Genomic DNA, 21,440 nt, shown 5'->3' on the forward strand with positions numbered 1-21,440 from the left:
GGAAGTGGCATTTCCCAACGTACTGACATTTTTACCAATTAGCTGTGTAGAAACAAAGGAGACTCAACCAACAGCACAGTTTCAGTGCCACTCACATCCTGTCATTTTCAATTATCCTGTCAATATTAATCATTACAAAAAGGAAAACACTCTTGTATAATTCCAGTCATCGTCCTTGGTATCTTTGTCATAGATTGGTGGTAGATTGTATTCAGTCATTTCAGTGAAATTATTATAATGTTCTACCTATTGTTGGGAATAGCAAGGGTCCCACTTGGCACAGATGTCAGTTCAACGTCTAGTTTTGATTTACATTTGGTTGAGTTGTCAACTTCCATGTATTCAATGTGAAATCAAAGAAATATCACCCTGCCATTGGATTTTGGTTATTTATTTAAGAAATTACGTGAAACAACGTTGATTCAAACAGTTCTTGCCATACAAAGTTACTAGTCCAGCGTTGGACTAGTAACCCGAAAGGTTGCAAGTTCGAATCCCCGAGCTGACAAGGTACAAATCTGTCGTTCTGCCCCTGAACAGGCAGTTAACCCACTGTTCCTAGGCCGTCATTGAAAATAAGAACTAGTTCTTAACTGACTTGCCTAGTAAAATAAAGGTCAAATTAAATCTTCTGTGGACACAGTTCGTCTTTCTAAAGCCTCGGCTCCAGGCTTCGCTCACGTTGTCTTTTATTGTCACTAATGGGAAGTGTGGGTGTTTCAGCACATACAGTGAATTCAGAAAGTATTCAGACTCCTTTTTTCCACATTCTGTTACGTTACAGCCTTATTCTAAAATTGATTGAATTGTTTATTTTCCTCATCAATCTACACACAATACCCCATGATGACAAGCAAAAACTGAAATCAAATTTACATAAGTATTCAGACCATTTACTCAGTACTTTGTTGAAGCAGCGATTACAGCCTAGAGTCTTCTTGGGTAGGACGCTACATGCTTGGCACACCTGTTTTTGGGGATTTTCTCCCATTCCTCTCTGTAGGTCCTCGCAAGCACTGTCAGGTTGGATGGGGAGCATCGCTGCACAGCTATATTCAGGTCTCTCCAGAGATGTTTGATCGGTTTCAAGTCCGGGCTCTGGCTGGGCCACTCAAGGACATTCAGTCCCAAAGACACTCCTGCATTGTCTTGGCTGTGTGCTTAGGGTCATTGTCCTGTTGAAGGTGAACCTTCGCCACAGTCTGAGGTCCTGAGTGCTCTGGAGCAGGTTTTCATCAAGGATCTCTCTATATTTTGCTCCATTCATCTTTGCCTCGAACCTGACTAGTCTCCCAGTCCCTGCCGCTGAAAAACATCCCCACAGCATGATCCTGCCACCACCATGCTTCACCGTAGGAATGGTGCCAGGTTTCCTCCAGACGTGACGCTTGGCATTCAGTCAGTCCAATGAAGTTCAATCTTGGTTTCATCAGACCAGAGAATCTTGTTTCTCATGGTCTGAGCGTGTTTAGGTGCCTTTTGGCAAACTCAAAGCGGGCTGTCATCTGCCTTCTTACTGAGGAGTGGCTTCCGTCTGGCCACTCTACCATAAGGGCCTGATTGTGGGAGTGCTGCAGAGATAGTTGTCCTTCTGGAACGTTCTCCCGTTTCCACAGAGGAACTCTAGAGCTCTGTCAGAGTGACCATCAAGTTCTTGGTGACCTCCCTGACCAAGGCCCTTCTCCCCCGATTGCTCAGTTTGGCCAGGCAGCCAGCTCTAGGAAGAGTCTTGGTGGTTCCAAACTGTATTTGGGGGCCTTCAATACTGCAGAAATGTTTTGGTACCCTTCCCCAGATCTGTGCCTTGACACAATCTTGTCTCTGCGCTCTACGGACAATTTTTTTCGACCTCGTGGCTTGGTTTTTGCTCAGACATGCACTGTCAACTGTGGGACCTTATATAGATATGAGTGTACGTTTCCAATCAATTTAATTTACAACAGGTGGACTCCAAGTTGTTGTAGAAATCAAGGAATCTCAAGGATGATCAATGGAAACAGGATGCACCTGAGCTCAATTTGAGTCTTATAGCAAAGGGTCTGAATACTTACATAAGGTATTGCCGTTTTTTATTTTTAATACTTATGCACACATTTCTAAAAGTATTTTTGCCTTGTCATTGGGTATTGTGTGTAGATTGAGGTAATGTTTGTATTTAAACAATTTTAGGATAAGGCTGTAGCATAACAAAATGTGGAAAAGTCAAGGGGTCTGAATACTTTCTGACGCACTGTATGTCCTAGGGAGAATCTCAATTGCATGCTCCTCACACCCTCTCCTCACCTCCTCAAAACCCATTGGATGAGAACGCAAGAGGTCCCTCCCCTCTGACCTTCTATAATAGATTTTGAGAAAGATGCGATCAGAGGGGACACAAGAAGTAGGCAATTGAAATTCTCCCCAGTCTTGTTCACCAGACACTTCCTTTTTAATTGTGTCCAGGACAGCATCCAAGTAAGTCCAGCGCAGAGTGAGGGGTAGCCTTCCACCTAGTGAAATAACATCACTTACCAATGGTAACATAGGCCTGCTATTGGAAGTTGGTATAAAGTGAACAATAACGTTATTTCAACTATTTATTCTCAATGCCATTTAGTGTTATTATGAGCTGATAGTAGATACATTTAAATGTAAGCTTTAACAAATACTGTATTTAAATATGTAACATGTCCATCTAAAAAGTTAAGTATGTGCTTACTACACTGCTCAAAAAAAAGGGAACACTAAAATAACATCCTAAATCTGAATTAAATATTCTTATTAAATACTTTTTTCTTTACATAGTTGAATGTGCTGACAACAAAATCTCACACAGATTATAAATGGAAATCAAATTTATCAACCCATGGAGGTCTGGATTTGGAGTCACACTCAAAATTAAAGTGGAAAACCACACTACAGGCTGATCCAACTTTGATGTAATGTCCTTAAAACAAGTCAAAATGAGGCTCAGTAGTGTGTGTGGCCTCCACGTGCCTGTATGACCTCCCTACAACGCCTGGGCATGCTCCTGATGAGGTGGCGGATGGTCTCCTGAGGGATCTCCTCCCAGACCTGGACTAAAGCATCCGCCAACTCCTGGACAGTCTGTGGTGCAACGTGGCATTGGTGGATGGAGCGAGACATGATGTCCCAGATGTGCTCAATTGGATTCAGGTCTGGGGAACGGGCGGGCCAGTCCATAGCATCAATGCCTTCCTCTTACAGGAACTGCTGACACACTCCAGTCACATGAGGTCTAGCATGGTCTTGCATTAGGAGGAACCCAGGGCCAACCGCACCAGCATATGGTCTCACAAGGGGTCTGAGGATCTTATCTCGGTACCTAATGGCAGTCAGGCTACCTCTGGCGAGCACATGGAGGGCTGTGTGGCCCCCAAAGAAATGCCACCCCACACCATGACTGACCCACCGCCAAACCGGTCATGCTGGAGGATGTTGCAGGCAGCAGAACGTTCTCCACGGCCTCTCCAGACTCTGTCACATCTGTCACGTGCTCAGTGTGAACCTGCTTTCATCTGTGAAGAGCACAGGGCGAATTTGCCAATCTTGGTGTTCTCTGGCAAATGCCAAACGTCCTGCATGGTGTTGGGCTGTAAGCACAACCCGCACCTGTGGACGTCGGGCCCTCATACCACCCTCATGGAGTCTGTTTCTGACCGTTTGAGCAGACACATGCACATTTGTGGCCTGCTGGAGGTCATTTTGCAGGGCTCTGGCAGTGCTCCTCCTTGCACAAAGGTGGAGGTAGTGGTCCTGCTGCTGGGTTGTTGCCCTCCTACGGCCTCTTCCACGTCTCCTGATGTACTGGCCTGTCTCCTGGTAGCGCCTCCATGCTCTGGACACTACGCTGACAGACACAGCAAACCTTCTTGCCACAGCTCGCATTGATGTTCCATCCTGGATGAGCTGCACTACCTGAGCCACTTGTGTGGGTTGTAGACTCTGTCTCATGCTACCACTAGAGTGAAAGCACTGCCAGCATTCAAAAGTGACCAAAACATCAGCCAGGAAGCATAGGAACTGAGAAGTGGTCTGTGGTCACCACCTGCAGAACCACTTCTTTATTGGGGGTGTCTTGCTAATTGCCTATAATTTCCACCTGTTGTCTATTCCATTTGCACAACAGCATGTGAAATTTATTGTCAATCAGTGCTGCTTCCTAAGTGGACAGTTTGATTTCACAGAAGTATGATTGACTTGGAATTACATTGTGTTGTTTAAGTGTTCCCTTTATTTTTTTGAGCAGTGTATAAGTCCCAACTACCAACAGTTAAATTAAAATAAATGTCCAGTTAAAATGTCACTTAAAATTTTGTATATAACTCATACCCAAATAAAGTTGTTGACTTGTCCTATTGTTGTATTTGTGGCAAAAGCATACATTAGAGAAAAAACACTTATAAAACCACACCTCAATCCAAACAGTTTTACAACTGCTTGCTATTTCCTCAAAGAACATGTCATATTAGCTCATTGGCTGAGCTGGCTAATCAGCGGTCCACTCACATCTATATGTTTAATGATGGTATAATTCCATGCCATTCTGTTGTTGGGGTACGCCTACACCATTCCAACACAGAAAAGTGGCGTTTTAATATAATTACCATTTTCTGGAAGAAAAACTATTTCACTCATATTGTGATTAATTATATGTAATATATTGCATAGAAACCCGGAAACAATGGACAGTTACTTTAAGTATTTAAATTATATTCATTTTTATTGGCTTAATTTTGCATGGTAGGTAACACTTCAGGTGTGCCTGATTATTTAATTGCTCAAGCCAGATAGAGCAACAATGGTGTTTTCAGATTGTTCTATATCAGGGCTCTCCAACCTTCTTCCTGGAGAGCTTACCATGCAGTACGTTTTGTCTCCAACCCGAATCTACCGCACCTGATTCTAATAATGACCTGGTTGATCAGATGAATCAGGTTAGTTACAACTGGGGTTGGAGTGAAAACCTACAGAAGGGTAACTTTCCAGGGACAGAGTTGGAGACTCCCTGTGTAGTGTGTCTGTCTGAAAGGCGAGCTTTTGTTTTATCACCTAATACCAATCTATTTTGCGCAATTAAGTATTTCTATTAAGTTGCATCCTCAGTTTACTTGTATTACATAATTCATGTCCTTATACCCAGATGTATAGTAGCAACTGTTGTCTTCTATAAGATGTAGTGTTTATGTAGAAAATAAATAGTAATGACACGAACTGTTCTGAGACAGAACTAGCTGTATTTTTGTGTTGTAAAAACACTTTGGTCTCACAGGGTTAAGTGCTTAAGGCAACCGCCGTACTTGTCACACTAGTATCCAGAAGGGAGGTCCTTACTCTGTTTTAACGTTAACCTCACACAAGGCACTAAACTAGAAATTCTGCCCTCACCCAAACTCCCTAACTTGTCCACTCTGGTACGCCACGCTCTCCATCAGTAGCCTGTTCTTAATTATTTTTCGGTTTAATTTCATCTAGATGGATCGATACATATTGATCATTGCGTGTGTTCTGCGGGTCGTGCGGTGCTACAGCTCCGGAGAGGTGACTGAGGCGTGTGACGATATGGCACCGCAACACTTCGTAACCGCACAGCAGAGCCCTGCGCCATTCTCTGTCACCGCTGACCGGTCCAGCTTCAAGGAGGGCGATGAAATCACAGGTGAAAAGTCATGTCATATTTTTCATGCAGTGATCTTGAACACTCACCACTATAGTTTTTATTCATGTTATGGTTTAGCTGAATCTCTGTCTCCATTTTCTATGGTGACGCAACTGGTGTTTTAAATCAACTACACACTGTGTTGACAGTCCGGCTCCTGGCAGATTCCACTCCATTCATTGGGTTCATGTTACAAGCCAGAGCAGTTAATGGAAGCAGTCCTCTGGGAGTCTTCACTGTAACAGGTGGAGAGGCCCAGCTCCTCACCTGCAACGGACAACCTGTGAGTCTTTTCCCATAGTGTGTAATGGGTAATTTAATTATGTCTTCCCACATGGCCTATAGCCTGTTTTGCTGTTATGAGAGCTACAGTATTACATAACATTGAAAGGGTAGTTTTTAAAAAAAACATCTTCTAGCCCTAAATGTATTTGAGATCAAATATCCTGTTCCCACATGGCTCTTCCTGCTACCCCAAACCCACTAGCCTACATTATGTAGTTTGCTCATGAAATATGTTTTGGGCCATTTGACCCCAGGAAGGCAATTTTTGGGGGGCATCTGATTGGCCTGGAAATTTTCACATAGGAACTTAATTTGGGAGGGCATATTTATTACAATCTTTTGGGGGGGAAATCATTATGATTTTAGGCCTTTTTAGCCCTAAACATGCTTCCTGTAAGACCCTACAAGACCATACATGATGCAGCTATCTTGGTGTAATTATACTCTTAACAGTGATCTAAATATGGAATATGTCAAGATTCAAATCTTTTTTCACATTGAATAAATTAACATGAAATCTGAATCTCAAGTACCCTTTTAATATATAAATTTGATTTTTTTTTTCTTTTACATTCTCTTCAAATTGCTCAAATTTCCAGTGGGCTCTTTCTTTTGAAGATGATGCCAGTTTTATAGATATGAATTGACATTATAGGTTGTTAACCACAGCCCTCTAAGATCGCACATTCAGCGAATCACTAGCAGAGGGAGTTCCCTTTTAACCAGTGCTTCCATTAACTATGTTGGTGGTGCTCATAATTTAGAGGTTGCACAACAAGTCTGAGGTGTGTGTGTGTGTGGAGACCAGGTTAAACTCTGAGACCTAGTAGTAGCAGGGACCTTTAAACAATTTTTATTTTTTAATAAAAAAAAATAACTCGCGGCTTACTGAATTCCAGTAAGCCTAAAACTGAGCTCTTGTTCATCCACGTTGGTGAAAGATGGACAAAGAATGGGAGCCGGGCAAGTTGAACCTGCTGTGGTTGTCCCATGGAAAGTGTGCTCTCTGTTTTCTTTAGACATGCATCTTCTGGTATATATATTTAATATAAAATAAATTCATGTTCACCTGCATTGCTTGCTGTTTGGGGTTTTAGGCTGGGTTTCTGTACAGCACTTTGAGATATCAGCTGATGTACGAAGGGCTATATAAATAAATTAGATTTGATGTTAATGTATTAATGTAAAACAAATGACAGCATGTCTATGTAATGTACGATTGATAGGGTCTTACAGGAGGCATGTATAGGTCTAAAATGGCCACTTTCATCATGGTTTGAGACAAACGTAAAAAGAATATAAAACATCCTTTCTAGAACGTCTTCTGGTAATTCTCACATAGAAAATCTGCGATACCAGACATTTTTAGGCCTTCCTGGTGTGGAATCACCCTGCTGCGTCGGAATAAAGCCTAACTAAATATTCATGGATCATTTTGTTCCTGTTCCCAGAAGTCTGCAGTTTCTCACACATCAGCATCAGCTAAATTATCCATCCAGGGAACATGGAGGGCCCCCACATCAGATGGCCTTAACTCTATCCAATTCAGGTGATTCATCCATCCTGTAGCTCCTGAACCAGAATGTTCAGTACTTATACCCTCAGATCTGGTTTCCTGGACACAGATTAAGCCTAGTCCTAGACTAAAAAGCACTTTCAATGGAGAACCACCATTGAACATGATTTTTAGTGTAATACTGAGTCTGGGAAAACAACCCTTGATGCTATTACATTAACTATTTGTTCTGCCAGTGCATCCTTTGTAATAGATTTCTCCACCTTCTGGGTTGGCGTGACAAGTTATCCAGTCACGTTCAGTGGCACTACTGCAACACCAGCTAACAGCACATCCATACCCATCACCTCGACCACCTCCGCCTCATCTACAGCAGTATTTCCATCCCAATCCTCAGTACGTATGGTGTTGGATAATAGTATTTGAAACATCTGTCTTAATGTATCACAAGTAACTGACTCTCTGACAATATTGCCATATTCGATTTTCAACTTATAAATTTCTAAACTTAAATCAGTTGTCCCAAGTGCTTTACAGTAAGATTGATTTGTTTGCAACAGTTGTCCATCTCGAGTGCTGGATGTGGCAGCAGTAAGGTCTGTTTCAGGCAACCTCTGAACTGTGACCCTGGGGTCAGCCCAGACTGTTACTTCCTATCTGCTATGACCTCTACCAGGGATACAGCCATCCATTTGGAAATGACTGGCCCTTCAGATGGCTACATCGCCATCGGCTTCTCAGATGACCAGATGATGGTAACTCTCACTGCCTTCAACCTGCCCTCATCTAGCCTGGTACTCCTAATGGTCAAACATGTTTGGCATGACAATGCCCATTAGGAGTTGGCAAGACTGGGCTAGCAGATCTGTAACCAGGCTGTCCGTTAAACAATTTTCAAACTAAACTTGTTCCTTTTTCATTTATATAAAAGTAACTGGACTGAATGTCTCTACATTTGAATGAGCAAATTCAACAGATGTGACTGTGTTCCTCTCATCTTCCCATAAGGGAAATGATGATATCTTTATTTGTGGCCGGGACAGTAACGGGATCATCCAATTGCAACATGCCTATTCAACAGGAAGAAGGCGGCCGGACATAGTTCCTCTGGTATTGCACTTCTCTCACGCTCACTTGTAACATGAATGACGTAGGTGTTTACATAAAGCTTAATAGGGTTGGGGTCCATTCCAATGATTGGGACTGACATTTCTGTTTACTTCCTGATTTGACTGAATCTAAATGGAATTGACCACAACCCTGATGCTTAATAAATCCTAAAACAATCGGTATTGATGCAAATGTTTCTTGTTTGTCATTTTGTAGGGAAATGTTTCTGATGTTAAATCCTCAATGAAGGATGATATCATTAGCTGTTCCTTCACGACTAGGAGCCCCATCTCAATTCCGCGATCGGTACGGTCCAGTTCCCCCTACTACCTCATGTTTGCTCACGGACCAACCAGTAATGGTAGAGTATGAGACCAAATCTTACACTAAGGTAGCACCAGTAATGGTAGGGTATGAGGGAGAGGACATGGTTGTATCCCTCTTCCATTTGATTTTCAGATTACTAAATCAAATCAAATCAAATTTTATTTGTCACATACACATGGTTAGCAGATGTTAATGCGAGTGTAGCGAAATGCTTGTGCTTCTAGTTCCGACAATGCAGTAATAACAAGTAATCTAACTAACAATTCCAAAACTACTGTCTTGTACACAGTGTAAGGGGATGATGGTACAGAGCAGCATAGGCAAGATACAGTAGATGGTATCGAGTACAATATGTGCAAATGAGATGAGTATGTAAACAAAGTGGCATAGTTTAGTGGCTAGTGATACAGTCGATGATATAGAGTACAGTATATGAGTATATGAGATGAATAATGTAGGGTAAGTAACATTATATAAGGTAGCATTGTTTAAAGTGGCTAGTGATATATTTAAATCATTTCCCATCAATTCCCATTATTAAAGTGGCTGGAGTTGAGTCAGTGTCAGTGTGTTGGCAGCAGCCACTCAGTGTTAGTGGTGGCTGTTTAACAGTCTGATGGCCTTGAGATAGAAGCTGTTTTTCAGTCTCTCGGTCCCAGCTTTGATGCACCTGTACTGACCTCGCCTTCTGGATGATAGCGGGGTGAAAAGGCAGTGGCTCGGGTGGTTGATGTCCTTGATGATCTTTATGGCCTTCCTGTGACATCGGGTGGTGTAGGTGTCCTGGAGGGCAGGTAGTTTGCCCCCGGTGATGCGTTGTGCAGACCTCACTACCCTCTGGAGAGCCTTACGGTTGAAGGCGGTGCAGTTGCCATACCAGGCGGTGATACAGCCCGCCAGGATGCTCTCGATTGTGCATTTGTAGAAGTTTGTGAGTGCTTTTGGTGACAAGCTGAATTTCTTCAGCCTCCTGAGGTCTGCTGTCTGTGTGTGGACCAATTCAGTTTGTCTGTGATGTGTATGCCGAGGAACTTAAAACTTGCAACCCTCTCCACTACTGTTCCATCGATGTGTATAACTGAGATTTGTTATCTAACAAGGAATATGAACTAGTTGGTTTGAACAATGAGTGATGATTGGCTGAAAGCCGTGGTATATCAGGCTGTATACCACGGGTATGACTATTTTCACTTCTAATTACATTGGTAACCAGTTTATAATGACAATAAGGTGCTTTGCGAATATGTCCAATATACCAAGGCTAAGGGCTATCCAAGCCTTGTCGTGCAGAAGACCAGCCTTTAGCCCTGGTACAGTACATTCGGAAAGTATTCAGACCCCTTCCATCACATTTTGTAACGTTACAGCCTAATTCTAAAATGTATTTAATTATTTTTCCTTATCAATCTACACACTAACCCATAATAACAGATCGAAAACAGGTTTAGAAATGTTAGCAAATGTATTAAGTAAAAAACATAAGTATTCAGACCCTTTGCTATGAGACTTGAAATTGAGCTCAGGTGCATCCTGTTTCTATTGCTCATCCTTGTTTTTGCAACTTGATTGGAGGCCACCTGTGGTAAATTCAGTTGATTGGACCTGATTTGGAAAGCAACTCACCTGTCTATATAAGGTCCCACAGTTGACAGTGCATGTTGGTGCAAAACCCAAACCATGAGTTCGAAGGAATTGTCCGAGCTCCTAGACTGGATTGTGTCGAGACACAGATCTGGGGAAGGGTACTAAAAAATGTCTGCAGCACTGAAGGTCCCCAAGAACAGTGGTTGCCATCATTCTGAAATGGAAGAAGTTTGGAACCACCAAGACTCTTCCTAGAGCTGGCCGCCCGGCCAAACTGAGCAATCGGGGGAGAAGGGCCTTGGTCAAGGAGGTGACCAAGATCCCTATGGTCACTCTGACAGAGCTCTAGAGTTCCTCTGTAGAGATGGGAGAACCTTCCAGAAGGACAACCATCTCTGCAGCACTCCACCAATCAGGCCTTTATGGTAGCGTGACCAGACGGAAGCCACTCTTCAGTAAAAGGCAGATAACAGACCACTTGGAGTTTGCCAAAACGCACCTAAAAGACTCAGGCCATGAGAAACAAGATTCTCTGGTGTGATGAAACCAAGATGGAACTCTTTGGACTGAATGCCAAGTGTCACATTGGGGGGAACAAATTAATACATTTTAGAGTAAGGCTGGAACCTGAGTCAAGGTGTCTGAATACTTTCCTGAAGGCACATGTACCACAACCCCCTAAGGCCTTATTGCTTAATTATAATATTTTGGGCGTGGTACCGATGACGTCAAGCCAACATACGACACACATGAATGCTGAACTAAGGTTATCCTATTTCTCTTTTTGGTTGACTTTTACAGGGGAAATTGGGCATCATACAAGCACCTTCCTCAGTGACACTAAGATGGATATTTCAAGACCTCAGGGCATCACCAATGCAATCCAGCCTCCTATTATCAAAGCACATGGTAATGTTACTGTTGTCCTAGTGAGCAGACTTTTCATGCATAACCTCAAACGTTATTGTAATATACTGATTATAACTACAGATACTAGTGTATTGATGACTGGTTATCCTGTTGCGCTTCAGGTGCCCTGATGTTGATAGCATGGATGACCACAGGTAGTCTAGGAATGATCACAGCCAGGTATCTCAAAGGTGTGGCCAATGGGAAGGAATGTTGGCACGATGTTTGGTTTCTGGTGAGTTTCTGTTACACTAACATATTGGGTACAGTATAACGGCGTTCGATTAATCTCCCGCCTTAGATTGAAATGTCTCCACCCCACTGCTATCGAATTGGTACCTTTTACTATAGCATGATTGGCTAAGTGTGTCAAGCGGGCTGTCACGTGTGTTTGCGAGGCCGAAATCCTGGAACTCCCAGTCGCAGACATCTGAAGCTATATTAAGCCAGCACATAGATGTCAATCACATTGGCACGTCTAGATAACGGTTTCTTTGTCTATGGGTCAGGATGTGGGCCCTAGGCATGTGAGGTGTGTCGTAGTTATGAGATTACATCTATAATCAAACACTTTGTTTTTAAGGCGAGGCACCACACCCTGGTGGGGGGCAGGATAGGATAAAGGAGGCAATTAAGACATGGATTGTGTGCTATTCAGGAGGTGAATGGGTAAGGCAAGTGCCTTTGAACAGGGTATGGTAGTAGATGGCAGGTGCATCGGTTTGTCAAGAACTGCTACACTGCTGGGTTTTTCACGCTCAACAGTTTCCCATGTGTATCAAGAATGAGCCACCATCCAGACAACTATGGGAAGCATTGTAGTCAACATGGGCCAGCATCCCTGTGGAACACTTTCTACACTTTGTAAGAGTCCATGCCCCGATGAACTGGGGCCGTTCTGAGACAAAAAGCACAACTCCATATTAGGAAGGTGTTCCTAATGTTTGGTATACTTGGTGTAACTTAATCTTTCAATGCAAAATACTAAAGACGTGTACGTGAAGTACATTTTTTTTAAATTAAAATGTTATCTAGAATAAATGTTTTGCCACATCAGTATATTCTCAACGTGTACAAAGATTATCTAATGTAACCACACTTTGAATGACGATAGATGAGAAATTAGTTGAACAGTCCAACTTTCGGGAAAATGGCAGTTAAAGACAACTCTGCCGAATTTAGCCAATCAATCGCACACATAAAAATATATATATATTTTTTTAACTATCACCGTCACAAAGTAAGTTACTATGTAGATATTAGTTTGTAACGTTCTCTATGTAATGGGCTTTTAGATTGTGATTTAATGTAGTGAGCTTTGAAATTATCGATGTCAATTTGAATGTGGTTCAAATTCCATAACATTGACAATATGATAAAACAAAGTTTTAATTTTGATTTTGTTTTCTAATATTTCTAATATTAAAGGACCAATGTAATTTCACCCTGTCGCGCCTTGCCTTAATTTGGCTTGTTGGAAGACTATTTGCGTCACGGGAGGATGGTACATTTCTCATTAGAGTTGATCAAGTCTAAGAACTCCTGGTCTAGATTGTATTAGGTGGAAAGTTCTTAGTACTAAATAATGATGCCACATTATGTCCTCTTGGCTTTTATGTTCATCAGGTACACGTGTTTCTTATGACACTAACTGTTGCTGCCACCATCATTGCCTTCATTTTGTCCTTCTCCCATGTTAGAGGCTGGAGTGGGGTATGTAAATCAAACCTTTTTATTGCGCCTATACATTTATTATTAAAACAAGCGTCAGTCTTAATAGCCAATTTCTTCTGAATGAAGTTTACTAATGCTGGCTAGCCTACAGTTTTCTTACTCAAACAAACCTACTTCATTATGGAAGGCTCAGATAATTGAAATGGTTACGAGACACTTTATGAGGCCAGTGTGTTCATAGGGAGCCCATCCTGTGTTGGGCTGCGTCATGATGATTCTGGCCTTCTTCCAGCCGATCGTTGCCATGTTCCGATGTGGACCTCACCATCGCTGGTAAGGGATCTATAATCATACCTCCTGTATGGGAGTTTGCGTATATGTAATTGTCTATAAACTATGTGCCATATTTTATCAATGTTTTTCACAGGCGATTCCTCTTTAATTGGTCGCATGCTTTAAATGCAGTGGCGATAAAAGTTTTAGCTGGTAAGGAATTGTGATAATATATTTTTATTTGCGTAGTACAAAGTGTTTATTTTCTCAGTCAGTATTTGTCAGACGTTTGTTGCTCTATGGACATGTTAGTAATTGTGTTCACATTTTCTTCCAGTGGTGGCCATATTCACTGGGTTGTCGTTGATTGACAGCTCTGAGGATAAGTGGCTTCTGAAGGTGATGGGTGGTTTTGTTGGATGGGAGGCAACACTGTACATCCTGCTAGATGTTCACATGCGCTGCAAGTGCAGTGGTGAGCGAAAACAAATATACATTTTCATTTTGTTAAATTCCGGTTAATGCTATCCACAATATTAGGGTGCTCAATATTGTAGGGGTTTGTATCTTAAAGAACGATTTCTCCCCCCCCCAAAAAAAAAAATATGACTCTTGGCCTTTGTCTAAAGCTCTGATGAAGGACGATAGGCGACACATAAGCTTGAATAAACAAACTAATACCAGCAACAGCAGTGTACAGGTTTCACTTTTCTTTAAAAACACTACATCAATTATTACTTTTTTCCCCCCTTTTTCTAGATAACGAAGAGGGTGCTTCTGAATCGGTAGGCCGAATCCCACCATTGAATCACATTTTCAATATGCTTACTGTATTAGTGATTTGTAAAGTGATACATTCTTAACTATTCTGTTAAGGTGTGATTTGACTTTCCATTTCTCCCCACAGGCATGCAAGGCTTTGTCACTACTGGTCCTGTTTTTCCTAGGAAATATCGCTTTTTTGGGAGCGCTACTTGTTGGAATTGCCATGTCATGAAGAGCTGCTGAGCAATGGACAGATGCGCTGTCATGATATTTCTATAATATAGCTCACTTTGACTGTATATTTGAAATTTTATAACGTTATGCTCAGAATCATACCGAAAATAGTTGTGATACCTTGTTTACACTGGATGATAAAACGGTATTTTAAATTGACTTCATCCATAATGTTTAAATGACATGTATATCATTATTAATACTGTAAGTGACTTATAATAAAGTAATTGTTCAAAATGTGTAATAAACAATTGTGCAAACTATGCATTTCCTATTTATATTCACCAAAGTTACTGGTTAGGCAACGTCCCTCCAACAAGGTGGATGGCAGTATTGAGTCCAAAGATTCATTGTGGTGGATGTCTTGCTAGCACCAACGATGAAGTCGAACAAAAGCAAACGGATTCGAATACTTTTTGTTCGAAGCCATTTTGTCAAGGATACGAGGCGTGCGCTGAGGTTGCTTTTGTCCTTTTTATTTGAGCTACTTTGTTAAATAATACTCGTATAAATAGGCACGGCATTACATCGCCGAGATTTCATCTCCACAAAGTTATCGTCCTAATATCGCATGTCCTCTATTCAGAACCTCCAATCTTTTGGTAAGTTAAAGCGCAAATTCTAGCCAGCTAGAAAGGCTGACGTTAATTGACTGTAGCAAGTAACGTTAGCAAATGTACATTTATACCATTCTTGACTTGATGGTACAATTTAGCCACGGCTGTTTGGAAAATAAACAGCTTAATAAAATACGATGGCCCGGCTAAATTATTGTAAACTAGTTGTATAGCTAAAAGCTGGCGCTAACGTTGGCTGGCCAACTTCCCATGGCAACTGCTGAACTGTTAGCTACGGTCTGTCAATAATTTACGCGTTAACGTTGGTTAGGGATGTTAGTCATGTTTTAAGCTTCTATCGTGTTGGGTGTCTAAACGGGGCAAGACGACCAGTCACCTAGTGAACGTTGACTCCAAGCTAGCTAACCATCTAATAGATTACAGTAGCCAGCCAGGACGAGAAAGTGGTATTTCTAGGTAAAAAAAATGTTTTGGAGCTATTAACAGTGCATATTTGATATGACACCCGTCACCGAATTTAGCCTTGCATGAGTAGCTAAATAAACGCATAGAATCTCTCCCCCCCCCCCCCCCCCCCCTTCGCTTTTCAGATCCCTTTGCTGATGCAACCAAGGGTGACGACTTACTCCCGGCAGGGACAGAAGATAAAATCCACATAAGGATACAGCAACGAAACGGACGCAAGACCCTAACCACTGTTCAAGGGATCGCTGCCGATTACGACAAGAAGAAGCTTGTGAAGGCCTTCAAGAAGGTGATGATGCGGTCTAGACGTATTCAAGTTGTATTTTTTTATGTACAAGAATCTTAACTTGCAAGCCCCAGCCTAGTGAAATATTCAACATTAAAGTCTAAGAAAACAAACGAGGAAGCTATATACACTGTCAGTACCAAATGTGCAGAGATACTGGAGTATTGAGGTATGTGTAGGCAGGGATTAGCTTGAGGACTTTTTGTTTACATCCATTTGTAATGACAAGCAACACTCAAAGTGCATGATGCTATTACCCTTTGCAGAGTGGAAAATCTATTTGCAGCATCAATAGGTCCGTTTTATTCCATAAGCCACCAGTTATCACTGGGGAATTTACTGCCCCCCCCCCCCCCCCCCCCCACACACACACACACACACGAGGATGTAGCTAGCTAGTGCTTGAAAGGGGCTTTGGGCTTGTCCTGCACTGAATGCTAATGGCAAGGTTACTTGGCCACATGCCCCTCTCAACCTCTCCCTGTGTCTTCTATTATTTAACTGGTCATGTTTTCAGATGTCTCTAATTGGAATGGGTTACAAAACAAATACCCAAGACAGTAAACAAACACTATTTCAACTTTTCATGCCAATGTCAGCTAATTTACACAAAGCTAATCATGTGATTTACTGGGGTTGTCTCTGTGCCTGACAGAAATTTGCCTGCAATGGTACTGTGATTGAACACCCTGAGTACGGTGAGGTCATCCAGCTGCAGGGAGACCAGAGAAAAAACATCTGCCAGTTCCTCATGGAGGTAAGCTTCTTTCAGATGTGTGGTTGTTTTACCTACACTTGTTGAATGCACTGATTGTAAGTCTCTCTGGATAAGTAAATGCCTTCAAGTAATCAGATGTTAGATACTTTGCTGCATTTCACACAACTTGGTCACACACATACTCTATAGTACTTAAGCATAGTCTAAAATGAATACTTAACAGAAAACCAATAGAAAAACCAAACTGTAGTGGAGCATTATCAAAGTTGTGACAATGTTTTGATTCTGAGGTAGAACTTCACCTAGAAAGAATCTGGTAGCCCCTTTAAAAAAAAACAGGGTTGTCAGTGGTGCAGAAACTTAATGCTGGAATCCTTAAAGGGGTAATTCACCCAAATGATAAAATCATTCATTGGTTTTCTTACCCTGTAAGCAGTCTACGGACAAGGTATGACAGCAATCCAAGATTTGGTTTATTTTCCCTGGCACTGTTTCCACCTGCTAAAGTTTTTGCATTTGTGACACAAATCCTACTCAAGTCATGGGACCGATATTACAATTTTTCGTGTATCATTGTCCAAATCATCTGGAAGTATAGAAAAATCGATTTGTGAAGCTCGGTCATGTATAGATGTTTTTACCATGATGTTTGAAAAATGCTAATATAATATAAATATATTAATATTTTTTCCCCACATACTCTTGGCTCTGTAGTCACATCGACTGTAACCTACTGGCTGTTGTTTGTATTGTTAGTGTGTCCTGTGGTCTTACTGTCACTGTGTAGCCTAATTTGTGTCTAACCCCCCCCCCCCACAGATCGGCATTGTCAGGGAGGAGCAGTTGAAGGTCCACGGATTTTAAAGTAATGCTGTTGCTTCAAGACCAGGACCTCATCAGCTTTTAGTCTTTTCTGTTATGTATTGACCAATAAAGTACAGCCGCATGTCTGATGTAAAACTCTGAGGCAATAAAAACACAATGTCACATTTTTTAAAGCGCATAACACAATCTCGCCTCTTATTCACACCTTATCCTCCATCTCTGATCTGATTATAGAAACATGTACAATTGTTGAAAATGTAAATTAACTCCCAATCTCCTGTATGTATGCAACATTACCTTCAGCTTACCCAAGCATGCAGTGTTTGCCCATTGTGGCCTGTAACAGATGGGTATTGGGTCTGACAGGAGTCCAGTGTTGGACTGTAACCTGGCCCATGTTTTTCTTAACATCACTGCCCAGTGAAACATCTGCATGTAAAATGGTGCTGTCAGGAAGCGGTCTTATCAGAGGTACAAAATTCCACTGAGCCACTTCCTGTCATCTATGCAATATCCTAGATTATCAGACCTGCACAGCTGTAAAGTAATGGATGGATACTCTTGGTCATGTTATTAGTCAGTCAGAGCTTGATGTGTTGTCTGCTTTTTCTGGATACCCTGGTTAAACCAGATTAAACACTGCAGCGTTAACCAGCCTATATTGGGGAGTCTGCAGCAGAACAGAAGGGCCCTAGCTGCACTATTAATTTCTACAAATCCCACACGTAGCTAGAGCCACAGGGTAATCAGATTCTGTGTTCGGTGTACGAACAAGCAAAGGAAAAGTGAGTGACTCGATCGATGCCTCCCAGATGTCTTCCATGGACAAACCTAAGTGCATTGCGTTCATATTTGGCCAAAAAGTGTAATCCGTTTAAACTGTATTTATGATATTAGGGAGATCATTGTGTTTTTTTGCCTCAAAGAAAATACTTATCTAAACTATCACTCTCCCAAGATGAACTATGCACAGGTGATCATCTGAATAGGGACCAAGTTGTATGGATTTGGTGATGGGAAGTTAGTGGTAGTGATTGGCGTTTCAGGTCTTTTCAGTGAGCCTGCTTATTTGGCTCTGTTCATCTAAAAGAGCATTTCAATTGGCTCCCAAATGGCTCTTTGTTCAGTAGCGCTTAAAACTACCTCAAACTGAAAAAATGGCTAATCTACAAAGTTGCATAATGTGTGTGGACCTGAAAATGTCTCCTCACTGTTGCTCCTGCAGTGAGGAATTACAATCTTCAGAGGATGTTTATATCATTTATCTGCAGATAATTGTCTGGAACTCTAAAAGCAGTAGCAACAGTATACCAAATGAATGGCTTTTTCACTAATGTGATTCGGTTCCCGACATTCACCAAAAAGCCGGTCGTTTACGAACGATCCCATCACTTGTTACTTGGTAGTTGTTGAAGACAAATCACTAGCATACTTTGATACTATTGGAATTGATCATAGCTTGGAACCAAACTGAAATGTTATGTTTGCCTTTTGTTTTACTTCACAACAGAATGTGAGCATTGTATTTTGGGTTACCAGGCTACCTTTTTGGGGGGGGGGGGGGATTTTTGATGTCTGACGTTCAGGATTACAGGATAAAATCCCAGGGCATTTGATCACCTTTCTCATCTTAATCTCAAGTGCCTAATCTCAATTTCGTCAGTGAAATCACATTATGAAGTTAGTTAGCTTGATGCCAAAGACTCCGGTGAGCTATAGCCAGGCTATGGTGCTTGCAATTTATGGCGAAAGTATGGTCAAGAGTAATTAACGATTGAACGGTCTATCAATTATGCCCTCTTTTTCTTGTCAAACTATAAATGTAACATCTTGGCAACCTATTCCCTATTAGGGAATAGGGCTGTTAGAATGTGTCATTTTGTTACTACAAACTACAAAGCAATATATTGGGTTTTATTATAGTCTAATCATGGATCTCAGAGATTTGTTGCTAAATGTTTTTTTTTTTGTGCAGTTTGTTTTATGAATATTTGATATGGAAAACCATGCCCTATATATGTAACAAATCCTTTCTTCCTTGCATGACAAAATACTGTATTTACCTTTTATTCATTTAATTTATCATATCAATGACCCTGAACAGTTTTTAATAGCATATTCTCTATATTAACCTTAATACTATAATACCATCAGGTTACAATCTATGTTTGAGTTGCATTAGCCCTATTTCCTCTCATATCTACAATTGACCGTGTGACTTGTTATGAGCAAACTGTATATGACCCAATGATAATATCTTCTAATGACAAATGTAATTGCACAATACATTGTTTGAATTTGCCATGTTTGTTTGTCAGCACAGTAGTAACCCAACACGAGTCCTAGGTCAAAGCTCTGTGCTGGAAAACCTTGATAGTGCCTGGGTGAAATTGTCCCTTCTGTTTCTCATGTGAATTTCCTTTATTTTTTCGGCTTCGGACCAGTGTAACTTCTCACTTAAAACATAGATGTTGCGTTTCATTTTGGTTCACCTCTGGTTCTGTCATACTGTGCATTGGCCTCCATTCTGGAGCTCTAGCCTTTAATCGGGTTACTTCTGGTCTCATCCACAGCCAGTCTCCTGACTGTCCTACAGGGTCAAAACATGCCCATAATCCTCTTAAACAGGCTAGAGGAGGCGTGTGTGGGGGGGCTGTGGTAGGGAATGGCTGCTGCCTGCCAGCCAGACCATAAGAGGAAAAGATTCAGGCTGCCCGTGGACAACAACCGCTAACTGTGATGCTGGCTAGACTTCGCTCTAGTGCACCTATATGAGATGTTGTTTTGTGCAAATTTGAAGCAGAGGCTTACTTTAAATACAGACAATTCTAAAGGACATTTGTCCACTCCTTTGAAATTTACTACAAGAGAGTATTTATTTTTCCACAAACGCCATCTCCTCATTGACAGACAAGCATAGTTTAGGTTCCTCTCTATACTTTACAACAGGGGTTTTATGTCTTCTTTCTGATAACAGAGACACTGACTCAATGACATATATACCGAGGAACATCCTGAAAGTATATACTTTAACTCTTTTTTTAGGGGTACTCTATCAGAAGACACTCCCCATCAGTAGCTATTTTGGAATTCCATTGTCTCTTAACCACCACCAGCTGTGGTGTATGTCGACTTGTTGTGCCTGCCAGACAGTTAAGTCAGGTTGAGATTCTCTCCTTTCAGTCTGTCTGTATGTCGTCTCTCTCGTCAGACTCGGGGCATCCTGCACAGTGCCTGTAAGAAGAGACTAGTCAGTGAGCTAATAATCGTCATCGGTTGAGTTGTGAGAACGCAGCAGCAGGAACAGACGGTGGAGGGAGTGTTGCCTCGGAGCCTCAGGCAACCCACCGTCCTCCCTGTGACACTCTATTAATTCACCCTAGAAGACGACAGAGAAATGGGCAAAGTTAATGATGGATGTCTTATAGTCCTCACCAGGCACTTGTTCTCTCTCTCTCTTCCATACGTACTATTAATGACAACAACATTTATGTCAGAATGCAAGATGCCTCAATTGAATTTTGCCTTTTTATTGTAAGCGATTGAATTAAACTTGCATTTAACAGCAATTATAATTGAGATTGTGTTGAGATATTTCAGACAAAAAGGTGCTGAATGCTAATGCATATGCATATATGCATTTGGTAGAGGTGTCAACCACATGTAAAACAACACAGTTATTGGGTACTAGATTTGGCAGTCAATAGCATCTAGTGTTTTGTCAGATATTTGCTAGAGGCAAATGCAGATGTTTTTTTTTTATTTTTACTTGATTGATTTGAACACTCCCTCCTAATATCACATTCCTTGCCTCCTGAACATTTCACGCATTTCAGTCCACTTCATTGCAGATGCATAAGCCTACACATGATCAGGGTTATCAACAAAAAGTATAATTAATCAAAAGCATGGGCACTGAAAAATATCAAACCTACGATGATTTGTTTGTGTATTACTACCTCAAAATGTTGTGCCAGACTCTAGAGAAGAAAAAAAACATTTTCAACTCCTGCTGTTAGATGGCCTGTAAATCAGTTGCTCAGGCTAAGTCGCCATGCTCATGCCAACTGTATGTATAGGCTGTGACCACCAGAGGGGGTAAGGGAAAGTTTATGTCACCTCTTACCTTAGCCTGGATTGGTCCTTTAGTAAGTTGGTATTGTTAACATTACTCTTCATCAACAGATGCCAGAGAGACAGAAGTGAGAAAACAACAGAAAACAGCCCATACT

The 21,440-nt window shown here is 41.4% G+C and overlaps 2 protein-coding genes across 2 annotated transcripts; both read left to right on the forward strand.

The window, feature by feature from the left end:
* The first annotated feature begins 5,475 nt into the window (after nt 1-5,475).
* LOC139420682 (putative ferric-chelate reductase 1) lies at nt 5,476-14,493 on the forward strand. The gene is made up of 15 exons (XM_071170902.1): nt 5,476-5,659; nt 5,809-5,942; nt 7,396-7,493; nt 7,697-7,856; nt 8,021-8,215; nt 8,469-8,570; nt 8,787-8,931; nt 11,283-11,390; nt 11,513-11,625; nt 13,017-13,103; nt 13,306-13,397; nt 13,492-13,550; nt 13,675-13,812; nt 14,097-14,122; nt 14,245-14,493. Exons 1-15 carry the CDS (start codon nt 5,476-5,478, stop codon nt 14,332-14,334), a joined length of 1,731 nt encoding a protein of 576 aa, XP_071027003.1. The 3' UTR covers nt 14,335-14,493.
* A 246-nt stretch (nt 14,494-14,739) lies between these two features.
* Nucleotides 14,740-20,777, forward strand: LOC139420384 (eukaryotic translation initiation factor 1B). Its single transcript, XM_071170431.1, has 4 exons — nt 14,740-14,938; nt 15,505-15,668; nt 16,321-16,422; nt 17,203-20,777. The coding sequence occupies exons 1-4, from the start codon at nt 14,908-14,910 to the stop codon at nt 17,245-17,247; spliced, it is 342 nt and encodes a 113-aa protein (XP_071026532.1). The 5' UTR covers nt 14,740-14,907; the 3' UTR covers nt 17,248-20,777.
* The last annotated feature ends 663 nt before the right edge of the window (nt 20,778-21,440 follow it).

The sequence above is a fragment of the Oncorhynchus clarkii genome, chromosome 11, assembly GCF_045791955.1.
Source record: "Oncorhynchus clarkii lewisi isolate Uvic-CL-2024 chromosome 11, UVic_Ocla_1.0, whole genome shotgun sequence".
Classification (NCBI taxonomy): Eukaryota; Metazoa; Chordata; class Actinopteri; order Salmoniformes; family Salmonidae; genus Oncorhynchus; species Oncorhynchus clarkii.

Coding starts and splice junctions, on each gene's coding strand:
- LOC139420682 (XM_071170902.1), top strand. CDS start 5,476: ATGGATCGATACATATTGATCATTGCGTGTGTTCTGCGGGTCGTGCGG. Junction 11,626..13,016: donor GGCACGATGTTTGGTTTCTG/GTGAGTTTCTGT, acceptor TATGTTCATCAG/GTACACGTGTTTCTTATGAC. Junction 14,123..14,244: donor AAGAGGGTGCTTCTGAATCG/GTAGGCCGAATC, acceptor TTCTCCCCACAG/GCATGCAAGGCTTTGTCACT.
- LOC139420384 (XM_071170431.1), top strand. CDS start 14,908: ATGTCCTCTATTCAGAACCTCCAATCTTTTG. Junction 14,939..15,504: donor TCAGAACCTCCAATCTTTTG/GTAAGTTAAAGC, acceptor TTCGCTTTTCAG/ATCCCTTTGCTGATGCAACC. Junction 15,669..16,320: donor TTGTGAAGGCCTTCAAGAAG/GTGATGATGCGG, acceptor TGTGCCTGACAG/AAATTTGCCTGCAATGGTAC.